At 37.6% G+C, this 17,490-nt stretch overlaps 1 protein-coding gene across 1 annotated transcript in view; it reads left to right on the top strand.

Annotated features, from left to right (window-relative positions):
* STIL (STIL centriolar assembly protein) overlaps positions 1-17,490 on the top strand; it is a 93,403-nt gene that overhangs the window by 13,945 nt on the left and 61,968 nt on the right. The window contains exons 7-8 of the mRNA XM_058303618.1: positions 651-734; positions 2,791-2,877. Of these exons, the coding sequence (XP_058159601.1) occupies positions 651-734; positions 2,791-2,877 (171 nt within the window). The remainder of the gene's footprint in view (positions 1-650; positions 735-2,790; positions 2,878-17,490) is intronic.

Consider the following 17,490-nt stretch of genomic DNA (forward strand, 5'->3'; position numbering starts at 1 on the left):
AGCACTCTGCACGGGCCAGCTCGCCTTCACCAGGAGGCCCCAGGAATCAAACCCTGGGCCTCACATATGGTAGATGGGAGCCCAATCACTTGAGTCACATTTGCTTCCCTTGGGTTCTCTCTTGATGGGTCCAAAGTTCTTTGATAGTGGTTGGAGGAGTACAGTATGTAGAAGGTTGAGTATTCCTGACTTAACTCAGTCTCCTTCACTGAGAAGTCACATCTGTTGCAGGCTTGTCAGGCCACCTGGATGGTTGAACACTTCCAGTTAAGGGGGTGTTCACTTCTCCCAGGGAAACCTATTTGGTTTAGAAAATGACTGCATTGATTTTAATACATTTGATTAAAGTAAGTTAAGTTGGTACTTTTAGAGGAAATCTTTTCCCAAGAGGTATATAACCCTCAGTGGCTATTTTAATAGAAGTTTTAAGATAATAAAGCTCTTCCTCTTACAAGAGTCCTTTTGTAGCTTTTAAAGGTTTTCTTTGTGTGTAAGTATGTGTATGTGAGAGAGAGAGAGAGAGAGATAAATGTTCATTTCAATCATCTCTGTCTCAAATTTGCTTCTTTAGCATTTAGATTGTCTCTTTTAGGTAAAAAGTTTATATAGTAATACTTTCAATTATTTTTACATGAATGTCTTTTCTTTAGATATCTTACCATGGATGAAACACGCAAGTTGTTACTTTTGCTGGAATCCGATCCCAAGGTTTATTCCCTACCATTAGTGGGAATGTAAGTGTTGCATTATTTAGGAAAACCTTTTTAGCCAAATATGAATTAAAATGTATATAAGCATATGAATCTAGTATATGTAATCAATATTTAGGTCACCTTATAGAACTACAAAGAACAGGTTTTTTTTTTACTTTCTTATTTTAATAGTATCCAGATAAAACAAGATTTTGCCCAAATATAGGAATTACTTTTTAATATGTAAATCAGATGAAAGTTGAATTCTAGTTGAAGTTGAAGCCTTAGAATCCTGTTCCTGTAACTTTCTCTCACTAATCCCTGTCCTTAAGGCACCTTGAAGAACTTCAGGGCTTATAATATTACATTGTAAAATTCTCTTCCAAGCAATTTTGCAGAAATTCCCTTTGGTGTTAATGGCCTTCTCTTTAGAGTTAATAGTTAATGACATTTAGACAGATTACTCAGAAATTTATACTCATTCATTATTTAATGAGTGTTTTTCTTAAGTATAGTATTATATTTGATCCTGTGCTGGGTTTTTTCTTAGGAGGTACTGGGAATTGAACCTGGGACCTCATACATGTGAAGCAGGCACTCAACCAATGAGCTATACCCATTCCCCTGTATTGGGGTTTTAAGCTCCTTCTCAAATAATTTGTAATCCAGGTGAGGAGATAAACTATTCAGATAATCATGCATAGAAAGATGATAAGGAAGCATATGCTTAACTATAAAGTAAACAGTATCAACAGTGAGCAATATACAATTTTTAAGAGAGAGATAATAAGGGACATTTCCCTAGAGAAGGCAAACTTGAGCTGGACCTTTAAGGGTTTGGATGGTAGGAGGAGGAAGGGTGATGGAGTGGAGAACCCATGTGAGGACCTGGCATGTGCAAAATTAAAAGATGAGAATGAGTAAATGTTCTTGGACCATGAAATCTACTTATAGTCTGCTTGCTATGGTCCTGGTTTTGCTTATAGTTTATTGATGCCTAATGAATATTTATTAAGAGTTTGCTGTATTTCAGGTACCTATATATATATTAAAGCATTTAATTTTCTCAACAACTCTGTATAAAGCAGTTTTAGGCTGCAGCTTTCAGTCTCCCCAGTTCAGCCCACCTCTCCAGTCCAAGCTAGTTCATTCTAGCCTCCTATTTATGTCTCTTTCCCATATTCTCCCACATCTCAAGTGGAGTATGACAGGGAGTTTGGTCTGGTATTTATAGATTTTTGTTTTCTGAGACCCGCCCCCCCACTTCTTTTTTGTTTTAAGAGAAGTTGTGGGTTTATAGAACAATCATACATAAAATACAGGATTCCCTTATACCACCCTATTAAACCTTGCATGGGTGTGCTACAGTTCTTACAAAAGCACGTTTTTATAATTGTAGTACTGATTATAGTCCATTGTTTAATTTAAGGTTCATTGCTTAATGCAGTTTCATGGATTTTTCAAAAAATTTTTATTCTTTTTCCATAAATACAATCTGACATTTCCTCCTTTAACCATATTCAGTTTATATTTCAGAATGTTGTGCTACTATTCACAATGTTGTGCTACTATTACCACCATCCATTACTAAATCATTTCCATTGTTCCAAATAGGAACTCTGTATATTTTAAGCCTAAACTTCCTGTTCTCTATCCCTACCCCATCCCCTGGTAATCTATATTCTAGATTCTGACTTTATACTTTTCTTATTCTAATTATTTTGTATCAGTGAGATGAAACAATATTTGTCCTTTGGCATCTGGTTTATTTTACTCGACATGATATTTTCAAGGTTCATCTATGTTGTCACATGTATCAGGACTTCATTCCTTTTTGCAGCTGAATAATATTCCATTATATATATATTATATACTAAACATACCCACACCAAATTTTATTTATCCAATCCTTGGTAGATGGACACTTGGGTTGCTTCCGTCTTTTGGCATTTGTGAATAATGTTGCTATGAACATCAGGTATTGCTAGTGAATATCAAGAATCTGCTATATTACCTTGAGAAGAACTTAATCCAAAGCAAATTAAATTTTAATTTGGGAATGATTATAATTTTTAATTTCTACTTTTTCTCCTTTTAGTTGGCTGTCTGGAATTATTCATATATATAGCCCTCAGGTATGGGCTTGCTCTTTACGATACATGTTCAGTTCTTCTATTCAAGAAAGGTAAGTGATAGTTTATTCTGTAGTATTTTATTTGGATCTTTTCCCTCATTCGTACTTTATTGGTCTCATTTAAAATTCATGCAATTTATTGACCTTTTGCAATACTTATAAACCAGAAGAATAAGCACATTAATAAAAACAAACTTTTTATTAAATGGGAATAACATGATAAAATCAGACAAAAAAGTTGAAGTTGTGTCATTCCTGGAAATATGAAAGAATTGACTTGCCTAAACACAGAACTATAACACCAACTCTTTAGAGTTGGGAAAAAACTTTAGAGATTATCTATTCCAGCATCCTATTTTATAAATGAGTAAATTTATTATCAGTGAAATAACTGCAAATGAATTAAAATTTGTACCTTCCAGTGTTTTGTTAAGTTAAACGGTGCTGTGAGTAGTATGCTATAAAACATTTGAGAAGAAATGTTTCTTCCTGGAAGTAAAGCATAAGCATTGGAAATAGGAAAACTTTATTTCTGGCCTCAAGTTCCACATTTAACATGGTACATGATGCCACTATTTACCTGGTAACATCTTCAGCTATTAAATGAGAATTCCAAGGTTTATAGTGCACCTTGGGGAAGTATAATAGAGTTTAAAAACAAATTAAAACAAAAATCCTCTTTATTGCAAAGCCAATACAAGGTAATAAGTCAGACATATAAATATACACAATAAAAATAAATCTACCATCCCGTTTTCCTAGTCTCTATACCCAGCAGCAATCACTGTTAAATATTTCCATCTTCCCTTGCTGAAATATTCAGTGCATAGGCAAGTATCTTCCCTGGTCTGTAAAAAAAAAAAAAAAATGAAAAGACATAAATGATAGCGCACTATTGTTCCTTTTTTCCCTATATTAATATGTCTTGGAGATCATTATATCTTGGCATGTACAGATTGAGTATATATTATTTATAAGTGATAATATATGACATATACAGTATATGATCCTTTTGTTCTTGCATTCAGTGCTAGACTAAATATTTTGTACATCTTTGTGTGCATATACTAGTATATTTGCTGGATAAATTATTTAAAGTGACTTTTCTGGGTCAAAGGGTATATAATTTAAAATTTTGGTAAATACTATCAAAATGTCCTACAAAAGACTTTACTAATTTATAATCTTTCAACAATGTATGAGAGTGCCTTTTTTCTCTACTTCCCTAACACTGTGCTCATTCAACAGATATTTATTAAGTACCTAAATTGTCCCAAGCGCTGTTCATGATACTGGGGATAAACAGTAAACAAAATAAAGTCCCTGCAGAGATAGGCTGAAAACAGAACAAATAAGTAAAATCTATATTGTCACATGTATCAGGACTTCACTTATTAGAAGGTAATAAGTGGTATGGAGAAAAATAAAGCAAGGGAAGGGGATTTAAGTCTTAATGGTAGTGGAAGGTAACAGGCTGCAATTTTAAATAGGATGGTCAGGCTGGCAAAGACTTGAGGTGATGGAGTAAGCCATGTGGCTGTTTGGGGCAGTATTCCAAGCAGAGATTATATTATGTATAAAAGCCCTGGGTGGGAGCTCACTTTACATCTTGAAGGAATAAAAGTGTGCCTGGGAGGAATTAGGGAAGGGTGAGTAATAGGAGATGAGCTCAGAGAAGTAACAGGAAGGCCATTATTAAATTTTTGGTCTTTGCAAGTATAATTGGTAAAAAATGATCTCTTCTAATGTTTTATAATGCTCATCTTCTATGAACTGGCTATTTGTCTTCTGCCATTTTTCTTTTGGATTATGGGTCTTTTTCATACTGATTTGTAAGAGTTTTATACCTATCATATATATGTGTTACATGTATGTATACATACATACATATAGATAGATAGATAGTTAGATTTAGATGACAAACAAGATTTTCATCTTTTTGTCATTTAACTTTGTTTAATGGTATTTTTCCCAAACAGGCTTCTTTTTTTTTTCTGTCAGATTTATCAATCTTTTTTCCTTTTTGTCTTCTCTGTTTTATATCTTGCTTAGAAAGGATTTCCCCATTCCAGCAGTCTTTATTGAAATAAAAAAATCTCCTGTATTTTAACGTACAGCTCTACTTTTTTTACATTTTATTTCAACTTTGTAAGGAAACATAAGCTTTACTTGCAGTAAATAAAAAATTAAGTATTTGATTTTGATTCCTTTCCTGAGATTGTGCCATATTTTTGCATAGTTAAATTTTTAAAAAATAAAAACATACATTCCTCAATTAAATATACTGGATCCATATAATTTTTTTTTGAATGATACAATATATTTGGTTCATAGTAATGTAATCATACAGTATTTGTCCTTTTGTGTCTGGCTTGCTTCATTCAACATAATGTCCTTTAGGTTCATCCATGTTGTCATGTGCTTTACAACTTCATTCCTTCTTACAGCTGGATAATATTCCATTGTGAATATACCACAGTTTGTTTATCCATTCATCAGTTGATGGACACCTGGGTTGTTTCCAGCTTTTGGCAATCGTGAATAATACTGCTATGAACATTGATGTGCAGATGTCTGTGTCACTGCTCTCAGTTCTTCTGGGTATACCCAGTAGGGTATTGCAGGGTCACGTGACAAGTCTATATTCAGCTTCTTGAGGAACTGCCAAACAATCTTCCACAGTGGCTGTACCATTCTGCATTCCCACCAACAGTGGAAAGTGTTCTTATCTCTCTACATCCTCTCCAACACTTGTAGTTCTCTGTCTTTTTAATAGTGGCCATTCTGATTGGTATGAAATGATATCTCATTGTAGTTTTGATTTGCACTTCCCTAATCATTAGTGATGCTGAGCATTTTTTCATGTTTTTTTTTAATTACCTTCCCTTGCATCTTGCTTGCTGTCTGCTCTCTGTATCCATTTGCTGTGTGTTCTTCTGTTTTTGCTTGTCTCCCTTTGTTGTGTCACCTTGCTGCGCCTGCTTGCGGCTTGCTTGCTATCTGCTCTCTGTGTCCATTCACTACGTGTTCTTCTGTGTTTTTGCTGCCTCCCTTTTTTGTTGTTGTGTCACCTAACTGCACCAGCTCTCTGTGGCGTGCAGGCCATTGGTTCTCCACAGCGCGTGGGCTCGTGTTTTTTTGCCATTTGTATTTCTTCTTTGGATAAATGTCTATTCAGATCTTTTGCCCATTTTTTAATTGGGGTTGTTTGTCTTTTTATTGTTATTGTTTTAACAATATTAAACCCTTATCAGCTATGTGATTTCCAAATATTTTCTCCCAGTGAGTTGGCTGCCTTCTCACCCTTTTGACAAAGTCCTGGGAGGTGCAAAAGTGTTTGTAGCAGTTTGATATTACTGATGAATTCCAAAAAGAAATAGTGGATTATGTTTGTAAACTGACCTTTTCCTCTGGGCATATTAGCTTATATGCGATTTATAGGATTGCTCGATTAAGTAACTATGAAAACCTCTTGTGCCAGTAGGGCGTTGAGTCCCTGCCCTTGGGTGGTTGGGGACTCACAGATAAAAGGCTTGGCAAACGACAGAGTTAAGGGTTTTTGATTTTGGAGTTTTGATGTTGGAGTTTGATACTGAAGCCTTAAGCTGGAGCCCTGAAAAGTAAGCTCACAGAGGAAAAAGAAAAAGACCCTAGAAGGGAGGACCCCAGGAAGCCTGAACCCTCACAGACATCAGCAGCCATCTTGCTCCAACATGTGAAAATAGACTTTGGTGAGGGAAGTAACTTGTGCTTTATGGCCTAGTATCTGTAAGCTCCTACCCCAAATAAATTGCCTTTATAAAAACCAAACAATTTCTGGTATTTTGCGTCAGCACCCCTTTGGCTGACTAATACAGTGTTTCATGTTGAGGAGGTCCCATTTATCTATTTTTTTCTTTTGTTGCGCGTGCCTTGATTGTAAGGTCCGAGAAACTACCACCTACCACAAGGTCTTTAAGATGTTTCTCTACATTTTCTTATAGTAGTTTTATGGTCCTGGCTTTTATGTTTAGGTCTTTGATCCATTTTGAGTTGATTCTTGTATAGGGAGTGAGATAGGGGTCCTCTTTCATTCTTTTGGTTATAGATACCCAGTTCTCCCAGCACCATTTGTTGAAGAGATTGTTTTGTCCTGTTACCATGGACTTGGTAGGTTTATCAAAAACCAATTTAACTTATAACTGAGGGTTTATTTCTGGACTCTGAATTCTATTCCAGTGATTGATGTTTCTAACTTTACGCTAGTACCATGCTGTTGTGACCACTGTAGCTTTGTAATATATTTCAAGGTCAGGCAGTGAAATTTCCCCAATGGTGCTCTTCCTTTTTAGAATGTTTTTAGCTATTCAGGTACACTTTCCCTTCCAAGTGAATTCGGTTATTTTTCTAATTTTGTAAAATAGGCTGTTGGAATTTTGATTGGCATTGCATTGAATCTATAAATCAGTTTGGGTAAAATTGACATCTTTGTGATATTTATTCTTCCAATCCATGAACACACAACATCTTTCCATTTATTTAGGTCTTTTTAAATTTCTTTTAGCATTGTTTTGTAGTTTTCTGCATATAGGGTCTGCACTACTTTGGTTTTTTTTTTTTTTTAAAGATTTATTTATTTATTTAATTCCCCCCCCCCCCCCTCCCCTGGTTGTCTGTTCTTGGTGTCTATTTGCTGCGTCTTGTTTCTTTGTCCGCTTCTGTTGTCGTCAGCGGCACGGGAAGTGTGGGCGGCGCCATTCCTGGGCAGGCTGCTCTTTCTTTTCACGCTGGGCGGCTTTCCTCACGGGCGCACTCCTTGTGCGTGGGGCTCCCCCACGCGGGGGACACCCTTGCGTGGCACGGCACTCCTTGCGCGCATCAGCACTGCGCATGGCCAGCTCCACACAGGTCAAGGAGGCCCGGGGTTTGAACCGCGGACCTCCCATATGGTAGACGGACGCCCTAACCACTGGGCCAAAGTCCGTTTCCCTACTTTGGTTAAATTAGTTCCTAGATATTTGAGTCTTTTTGTCGCTATTGTAAATGGAATTTTCCTCCTTATATCGTCCTTAGATTGGTCAGTACTAGTGTACAAAAACATTATTGATTTTTGCATGTTGATCTTGCATCCTGCCACTTTGCTGAACTCATTTATTAACTTAAGTAGGTTTGTCGTGGATACTTAAGAATTTTCTATGTATAGTATCATGTCATCCCCAAACAGTGAGAGTTTTAATTCCTCTTTTCTTTATGGATGCCTTTAAATTTTTTTCTTGTCTAATTGCTCTATCTAGAACTTACAGTATTGAATAACAATTGTGACAGTGGGTATCCTTGTCTTGTTCTGGATCTTAGATGGAAAGCTTTTAACCTTTCCCCATTGAGCAAGATGTTGGCTGTGGGTTTTTCATATATGCCTTTTATCAGCTTGAGGAATTTTTCTTCTTTTTCTATCTTCTGAAGTGTTTTTATCAAAAAAGCATACTGGATTTTGTCAAATACCTTTTCTCTGTTGATTGAAATAATTATGTGTTTTTTTTCCCTTTAGTTTGTTAAAGTGGTGTAATATGTTGATTGATTTTCTTAATGTTGAACCTGCCTTGCATACCAGGAATAAATCCCACTTGGTCATGATGTGTAAGTCTTTTGATATGCTGTTGGATTCGATTTGCAAGTATTTTGTCAAGAATTTTTGCATCGATGGTCATTAGAGAAATTGGTCTGTATTTTTCTTTTCTTGTAGTATCTTTATCTGGCTTTGGTATTAGGGTGATGTTGGCTTCAGGAAATGTGTTGGGTAATTTTCCCTCCTTTTCAATTTTTTGGAAGAGCTTAAACAGTATTTGTGTAAATTCTTTTTAAAATGCTTGGTAGAATTCACCTGTGAAGCCATCTGATTCTGGACTTTTCTTTGCTGGGAGATTTTTGATGACGGATTCGATTTCTTTAAATGTGATTGGTTTGTTAAGTTTTTGCATTTCATGTAGCCTCAGTGTGGTTATTTGTGAATTTCTATGAATTTTTCCATTTCATCCTGGATTGTCTATTTTGTAAGCATATAGTTTCTAATGATATCTTTTTATGATCCTTTTTATTTCTGTGGGGCCAGTTGTAACTTCCCCCCTTTCATTTCTGTTTTGTTCTCATTTTCATTTATTTATTTTCTAATCTTTATTATTTCTTTCCTTCTATTTGCTTTGGGATTAGTTTACTCTTCTTTTTCTAGTTTCTCTAGTTGTTCAGTTAAATCTTTGGGGTTAGCTCTGTCTTTTTTTTTAATATAGGCATTTAGGGCTATACATTTCTCTCTCAAGACTGCCTTTGCTGTATCCCATAAGTTTTGATAAGTTGTGTTCTCATTTTCATTTGTCTTAATATATTTCCTGATTTCTTCTTTGACCCACTGATTATTTAGGAGTGTGTTGTTCAGCCTCCATACATGTGCCAATTTATTTTTTTCATGTCTATTATTTATTTCCAGTTTCATTCCATTATTATCTGAGAAGGTGCTTTGTGTAATTTCAATCTTTTTATGTTTATTGAGAGCTGCATTGTGCCCTAACATGTGGTTTATCTTGGAGAAAGATCTATGGACACTTGAGAAGAATGTATAACTTCTGAGTTTGGATGCAACTTTCTGTATACGTCTGTTAGATCTAACTCGTTTATCATATTGTTCAAGTTCTATTTCCTTGTTGATCTTTTTTATTTGTGCTATATGATGATGTAAGTGGGTTTTGAAATCTCCAACAATTATTGTAGAGAGGTCTATTTCTCCCTTCAGTTTTGCCGGTTTGTCTCATGTGTTTTGGGAAACCCTAGTTAGGTGCAAATGTTTTATCTTCCTGGTGGATTGTCCCTTTCATTAATATATAATAGCCTTCCATATCTCTTATAACTTTTTTGCATTTAAAGTCTGTTTTGTCCAATATTAGTATAGCTACCCTTGTTCTTTTTTGGTTACTATTGACGTGGAGTATCTTTTTCCAACCTTTCAGTTTCAGCCAGTTTGTATCCCTGGGTCTAAGATGAGTTTCTTGTAAGCAGCATATGGATGGCTCATGTTTTTTTATCTACTCTGTCAGCCTGTATCTTTTGATTGGGGAGTTTAATCCATTCATATTCAATGCTATTACTTAAATGCATTATTTACTTCTACTCTTTTATTCTTTGTTTTTTTATGTTGTATCATATTTTTGTCTTTCTTTTTACTCTTTTGGTTATCCTTTCTCTATTCTTTCTTCCATACTCTCCAAACTTGTCTCTCCTTTCTTATTCTTTCAGGTTCTAAGGTTTCCAATTCTTTTTTGCAAACTCTCTTAGTTTCTATTTGTTTGTTAATATTTTATACTCACCTTCAGATTTGAAGGACAATTTTGTTGGATAAAGAATTCTCAGGTGGTGGACTTGGCCCAATGGTTAGGGCATCCGTCTACCACATGGGAGGTCCGCGGTTCAAACCCCGGGCCTCCTTAACCCATGTGGAGCTGGCCCATGCGCAGTGCTGATGCGCGGGCAAGGAGTGCCCTGCCACGAAGGGGTGTCCCCCGCATAGGGGAGCCCCATGCGCAGGGAGTGCGCCCTGCAGGGAGAGCTGCCCAGCGCGAGGAGAGTGCAGCCTGCACAGGAATGGCGCTGCACACACGGAGAGCTGACACAACAAGATGACGCAAGAAAAAGAAACACAGATTCTGGTGCCGCTGACAACAGAAGCGGACAAAGAAGATGCAGCAAATGGACACAGAGAGCAGACAACCGGGGTGGGTGGGGAGAGAAATAAATAAATAAATAAATAAATAAATAAATAAATAAATAAATAAATCTTTAAAAAGAATTCTCAGCTGGCAATTTTTCTCTTTCAGTATCCTAATTGTATCATACTACTGTCTTCTCGCCTCCATGTTTTCTGAAGAGAAATCTGCACTGTCTTACTGGACGTCCCTTATATATGATGGTTTGCTTCTCTCACTGCTCTTGATAATTTTCTCTTTATCTTTGACATTTGACATTCTGAGTAATATGTGTCTAGGAGTTAGTCTTCTTGGATTTATTCTGATTGGGATACAGTGTGCTTCTTAGACATCTAAGTTCATTTCTTTCCTGAGAGTTGAGAAATTTTCTGCTATGATTTCCTCAGATACTCTTTCTGCCCCTTTTCCCTTTTCTTCTCCTTCTGGTACTCCTATGACATGTAAGTTGTGTTTTTTGTTTTCATTCAACTCTGAGCTCCTGCTCCATTTTTTCTATTCCTTTCTATCATTTCGAGTCTGCTGTTGTATGCCTCTAATGTGTTTTGTTTTTGTTTTTATCTTTATTTTTTTAATGTTACATTCAAAAAATATGAGGTCTGCATATAGCCCCCACTCTCCTCACCCCACTCCTCCCACATCAACAACCTCTTTCATCATTGTGGCACATTTATTGCATTTGGTGAATACATTTTGGAGCACTGCTGCAACACATGGATAGTGGTTTACATTGTAGTTTACACTCTCTCTCAGTCCACCCAGTGGGCCACGGCAGGACATACAGTGTCCAGCAACTGTCCCTGTAGTATCACCCAGGACAACTCCAAGTCCTGAAATTGCCCCTACATCATATCTCTTCTTCCCTCTCCCTACCCTCAGCAGCAACCGTGGCCACTTTCTCCACATCAATGCTACATTTTCTTCCATTACTAATCACAGTAGTTCCACAATAGAATATCAGTAACTCCACTCTAATCCATACTCTATTCCTCCATTCTGTGTACCCTGGGATGGTTATGTCCATTCCACCTCTGTATTGAGAGGGCCTTAGATTCTACATGGATGATGGATGCAGTTCTCCTGCTTGCAGTTGTAGGCACTCTTGGCTCCCTGGTGTGGTGGTTGACCTTCTTCACTTCCCTGTTAGCTGGCTGGAGTAAGTCCAATAAACCAGAGGGTAGGAGTTGCAGGTCTGTTGAGTTCATTCCCATAAGCTCTGTTGCTTTTCTGTTCAGAATTTCAAAATCTTTGTGCTTGCTGAATGTCTTCTTGCCTTTTTTTTTTTTTTTTTTTTTTAGTTTTTATCTTTATTGTTCAGTGTCTTCTTAATGTCATTTAGTCATATTGTCTTTCAACTCCTTAATTTGATTTTGGAAATTTGTGTGCATCTTGCTAATTAGTCCTCTCAAGTCCTATGTCTCTTCTGGGGCTTTGATATATTCCTTTTCTTGGGCCATGTCTTCCATTTTCTTAGTAGGTTTGTAATTTTTTCCTGATTTCTAGGCATCTGATTAGGATGTAGTTTACTCAGATGCTCAATTTCTTTATCTTTTGTAGGGATTTAGTGATGGGATCTGTGTTACCAATGCTTTTTGATTCTTGGCTCAACTCGAATTGTTAGGATTGTCCCTGCTAATTGCTCAAAACTGAGCTCTGGACCCAGTAATTGGTTGTAGATAGGCTTCCTAGGGCCATTGGGAAGGAAGCTTTAAAGGCTGGAAAAACCTCTCTCACTTATTTTTAATTTTCTTACATATACTTCCTAGTCTGCCAGCAGATGGCACTCTTTGGCAGCTCTCAATTCACTGTCTGGTGGGAGTGCATTTGTTGCAACACAGAATAGAGCAGTGTGACAGAACTTCTTACTTGGAGGCTAAGAGCCTTGTAATTCAATCTTTCTCTGAGATAGTTCTCCTGCCTCCTCTGACAGCCCCATCTCTTTTCCTGGGTTGGAAATATTTCCACTCCCGTTGAGTCTTCAACAGTCAGACCTGTATTTAGATCTTTGATACATTTGGAGTCAATTTTTATATCTGGTGTGAGGTCCACCTTCAATCTTGTGCACATGGACATTCAATTTTCCCGTCACCATTTGTATAAGAGACAAGTCCCCATTGAGTGTTGGCACCCTTGTCAAAATTCACTTGGCCATAGTTATGAGGGTTGATTAGTGAACTCTCATTTCTGTTCTATTGGTCTATATGTCTTTCCTTGTGGAAGTACCATGCCATTTGGATTACTATGGCTTTGTGATAATTTTTTTTTTTAAAGATTTATTTCTCTCTCTCTCCCCGCCCCACCCTGCCCCGGTTGTCTGTTCTCTGTCTATTTGCTACGTTGTCTTCTTTTGTCCGCTTCTATTGTTGTCAGCGGCATGGAAATCTGTGTTTCCTTCTGTTGCATCATCTTGTTGTGTCAGCTCTCCGTGTGGGCGGTGCCATTCTTAGGCAGGCTGCACTTTCTTTCGCGCTGGGCGGCTCTCCTTACTGGGTGCACTACTTGCGGTTGGGGCTCCCCTACGTGGGGGACACCCCTGCGTGGCAGGGCACTCCTTGCGCGCATCGGCACTGCACATGGGTCAGCTCCATACGGGTCAAGGAGGCCCGGGGTTTGAACCACGGACCTCCCATGTGGTAGACAGACGCCCTAACCACTGGGCCAAGTCCACTTCCCTGTGATAAATTTTAAGATCAGAAAATGTGAGTCCTCCAAAATTTGTTCTTTCTTTTCAGGATGTCTTTGGCTATTTATATTTATCCATATAAATATGGTGATTGGCTTTTTTCTATTTCTGCAAAGAAAGTCATTGGAATTTTTATTTGGATTGTGATGAGTCTGTAAGTCACTTTGGGTAGAACTGGTATCTTAACAATATTTAGTCTTTCAATTCATGAACATGAGGTGTCCTTACATTTATTTAGGTCTTAGATTTTTTTAACCAATGTTTTGTAGTTTTCTGAGCATAGATCCTTTACATCCTTGGTTAGATTATTTCTAGATATTCCATTCTTTTAGATGCTATTGTAAATGGATTTTTTCCCTTGATTTCTTCTTCTGATTGTTCATTACTTGTATACAGGAAAACTACTGATCCTGTATCTCACCACTATGCTGGATTTATTTATTAGTTCTAGGAGCTTTGTTGTAGATTTTTCAAGATTTTCTGTATATATGATCATGTTATCTGTAACAGGAAAGTTTTATTTCTTCCTTTCCAATCTGGATGCCTTTTATTTCTTTTTCTTTCCTAATTTCTCTGGTTAGAATTTTTAGGACAGTATTGAATAAGAGTGATGACAGTTGGCCTGTTTGTCTTGTTCCTGGTCTTAGAGAAAAAGCTTTCTGTGTTTCACCATTGAGTATGATGTTAGTGGAGTGTTTTTCATATATGCACATCATTATGTTGAGAAAGTTCTTTTAATTCCTAGTTTTCTGATTGTTTTCATCAAGAAATGATGCTGAATTTTGTCAAATGCCTTTTCCGCATCAATTGAGATGATCATGTGGTTTTTTCCTTCATTCTGTGAATGGGGTTTATTACATCAATTGATTTTCTTATGTTGAATCACCATTGCATACTTGAAATTAATGATATTTGATTATGATATATAATTCTTTTAATGTGCTATTGTATTTGGCTTGCCAGTATTTGTTGAGGATTTTTCCATCTATATTCATAGGAGATTTTGGTCTCTAATTTTCTTTTCAAAGAACCAGCTTTTAGTTTTATTCTCTCTGTTGTTTTTTTTTTAATCCTCTATTTTGTTTACCTTTGCTCTAATATTTGTTATTTCCTTCCTTCTCATTTTGGGTTTAGTTTATTCTTTTTTCTACTTCTTACACTTATGAGGTTAGGTCTCATTTGAAATCTTTCTTCTTTTTTAATGTAAGTATTTAGAGCTATATACTTCCCTTGCAGCACTGCCTTTGCTGCATCCCATAAATTTTGGCATGTTGTATTTCATTTTCATTCACCTGAAGATATTTCCTAATTTCCATTATGATTTCCTCTTAACCCATTGGTTGTTTAAGAGTATGTTGTTTAATTTCCACATTTTTGTGAATTTTCCATTTTTCCTTCTTGGTGATTTTCTAGCTTCATTTCATTGTGATCAAAAAAGTTACATTTTTTTATTTCAATATTTTTAAATTTATTGATACTTGTTTTGCAATGTAAGATAGGTCTATCCTGTAGAATGATCCATGTGCACTGGAGAAGAATGTGTATTCTGATATTGTGCAGTGAAGTGGTCTGTATATGTCTGTAAGGTCCTGTTGGTTAAGAAAATTGTTCATCTTGCATTTCCTTATTGATCTTCTGTATAGATGTTCTATCCACTATTGAAAATAGTATCTTAAAGTCTTCTACTATTATATGTAGAATTGTCAGCTTCTCTGTTCCAATCTATCACTATTTTTTTCATATATTTTGGGGCTTTGCTGTTAAGTGCATATATATTTATATTTGTTATGTCTTGTGGAATTGACCCCTTGATCAGTATATAAGGACAATCTTTGTTCTGTTTAACTATTTTTGGCTTAAATTTTATTTTATTGAATATTATTTTAGATACTCCAGCTCACTATTGATTGCTACTTGCATGGGGTTTTTTTCTACCCTTTCACTTTCAACCTACTTATGTCTTTGGGGAATTTTTTTTTTAATTATTTATTTATTTTTTTAAATTACATTATGAAAAATATGAGGTCCCATTCAACCCCACCGCCCCCGCCCCCCACTCCCCCCACAGCAACACTCTCTCCCATCATCATGACACATCCATTGCACCTGGTAAGTTCATCTCTGAGCATCACTGCACCCCATAGTCAATGGTCCACATCATAGCCCAGACTCTCTCACGTTCCATCCAGTGGGCCCTGGGGGGATCTATAATGTCCCGTAATTGTCCGTGAAGCACTATCCAGGACAACTCCACGTCCCGAAAGCGCCTCCACATCTCATCTCTTCCTCCCGTTCCCCACACCCAGCAGCCACCATGGCTACCGTTCCCACACCCATTCCACATTTTCTCTGTGGACATTGGATTGGTTGTGTCCATTGCACATCTATGTCAAGTGAGGGCTTAGATTCCATATGGGTACTGGATGCACTCCTCCCGCTTCCAGTTGTAGACACTCTAGGCTCCATGTTGTGGTGGTTGACCTTCTTCAACTCCATGTTAGCTGAGTGGAGTAAGTCCAATAAATCAAAGTGTAGGAGCTGAAGTCTGTTGAGGCTCTGGGCCTGGGTGTCATATTATCAGTCCAGAGATTCAAATCCCCTACATATATCTTAAACCCAGCACCAACTACAATTCCAATAAAGTAGCATGCAAGTCTTGTGAAAAGAGATCCCCTCTGAGTCCAATTCCATCACGCAGAAACACCAGCTCCAAAGAAGGGCTATCTGTCATGGCAGTGAACCCCTTCTGCCATGACCATAGAACCCGTGGGTCTCTTTATCCCTCAAAAGAACCAATACCTGGGGTTGTATCTACCTTATCTGTCTCTTAGACTCTGTTCAGTTGTACATAGGGGTATTCCTTCTGACAACCTCCAGACTCTTTTTTAGAGACTCACAGCCTTATAATCTCATTTCTCCTTTCCATTTCCCCCTTACATTAGGTCAAACAGCTTCCCGAAGTCATGTTATTATATGTAGACAGGTATATTCTGCTGTTCCGCATTGAATCTTTAATTCAAGGTCATTTTATAGTTGCTTCTTCAGCTGGTATGTGGTAGTGATCCCTCGGTGCCAGGGAGACTCATCCCCGGGTGTCATGTCCCATGCTGGGGGGAATGCATCGCATCTACACGCTGAGTTTGGCTGTGAGAGTGGCCACATTTGAGTAACATGCAGGCTGTCAGGAGGAAACCCCCAGGCACAATGCTACTCTAGGCCTTGTTCTTATTGCAGGTGTATAGGCTCAAAAGTGTAACCATTAGTATCACGAGCCCACTGTTGGGCCCTCCTTCCTTCCTGGTTCTTGCCGTTGCACCTGGAGGATTGCCGCTGCTCTCCCAGGGCCCACAACAGTGACCCCCCGGCCAGGAGCCCAGTACCCCCCTAGCTGTTGTTATTAATTGTTTCCACTATGAGTATATATAGACATTACCATATACCCTGGGCATATGCCCTGTATAACTCCCTGTCAACCATATATATCCTGTCAATAACATCCCATATCAGTATTCCTCCGCTGCCATTGTTGAACCACTCTGTGATCCAAAACTTCCCGTAAAGTGAATCCCAACATAATGTCAGCTTCAGAAGAGTCTTAGATCACCGAAATTCATATATACAATATACAGTATTTCCCCAGATCCACCATAAAACCTTTTCCCTTGCACAGCAATAATCTTTTAACTTATTCATATCATATTTCCTGAAACTGATGTACAGATTCCAACACTATAGTTTTCAAACAAGGTGACATTTGTGCTTACTATGTGGTCCATATTTTAGGCCGTACAGTTTTCTAAATTTTTTAGTTATCCTATGTTTTGTCTTATGGTTTTCATTATTAGTCTGTCGTCCCCTATATGTTTTTGGTGTAATATTAGCTGTTTTATATTCATCCTCGTGTACTCTCACATAACTCCTCTTTTGCCCCCTTATTTACCTTCGTTCCATCCATTCCACATCCATTTTCCCCTCCCCTTAGGGCCCACAACGCCTGCCAATCTAATACCCTGGGAGCCGTCCTTTCTCACGAGAGATACAGTTCTCTCTATTCAACGGCATTAGTCTTCCCCAGGATATGGGTCCACCCCACCCAATGGTAGAACCCACCTTGGCAAAATGAGCCTTCAGCTATTCCCTCCGGAGTCCGTCACGCATCAGACCATACCCCCTGAGCGTCCTAACCAGGTAACCCTCCTACTTATACTTTGATACGTTTTACTCAACATTTAGTTCTCAAAGAACTTCTGACAC

Source organism: Dasypus novemcinctus, chromosome 9 (genome assembly GCF_030445035.2).
Source record: "Dasypus novemcinctus isolate mDasNov1 chromosome 9, mDasNov1.1.hap2, whole genome shotgun sequence".
In the NCBI taxonomy this organism is placed as follows: Eukaryota; Metazoa; Chordata; class Mammalia; order Cingulata; family Dasypodidae; genus Dasypus; species Dasypus novemcinctus.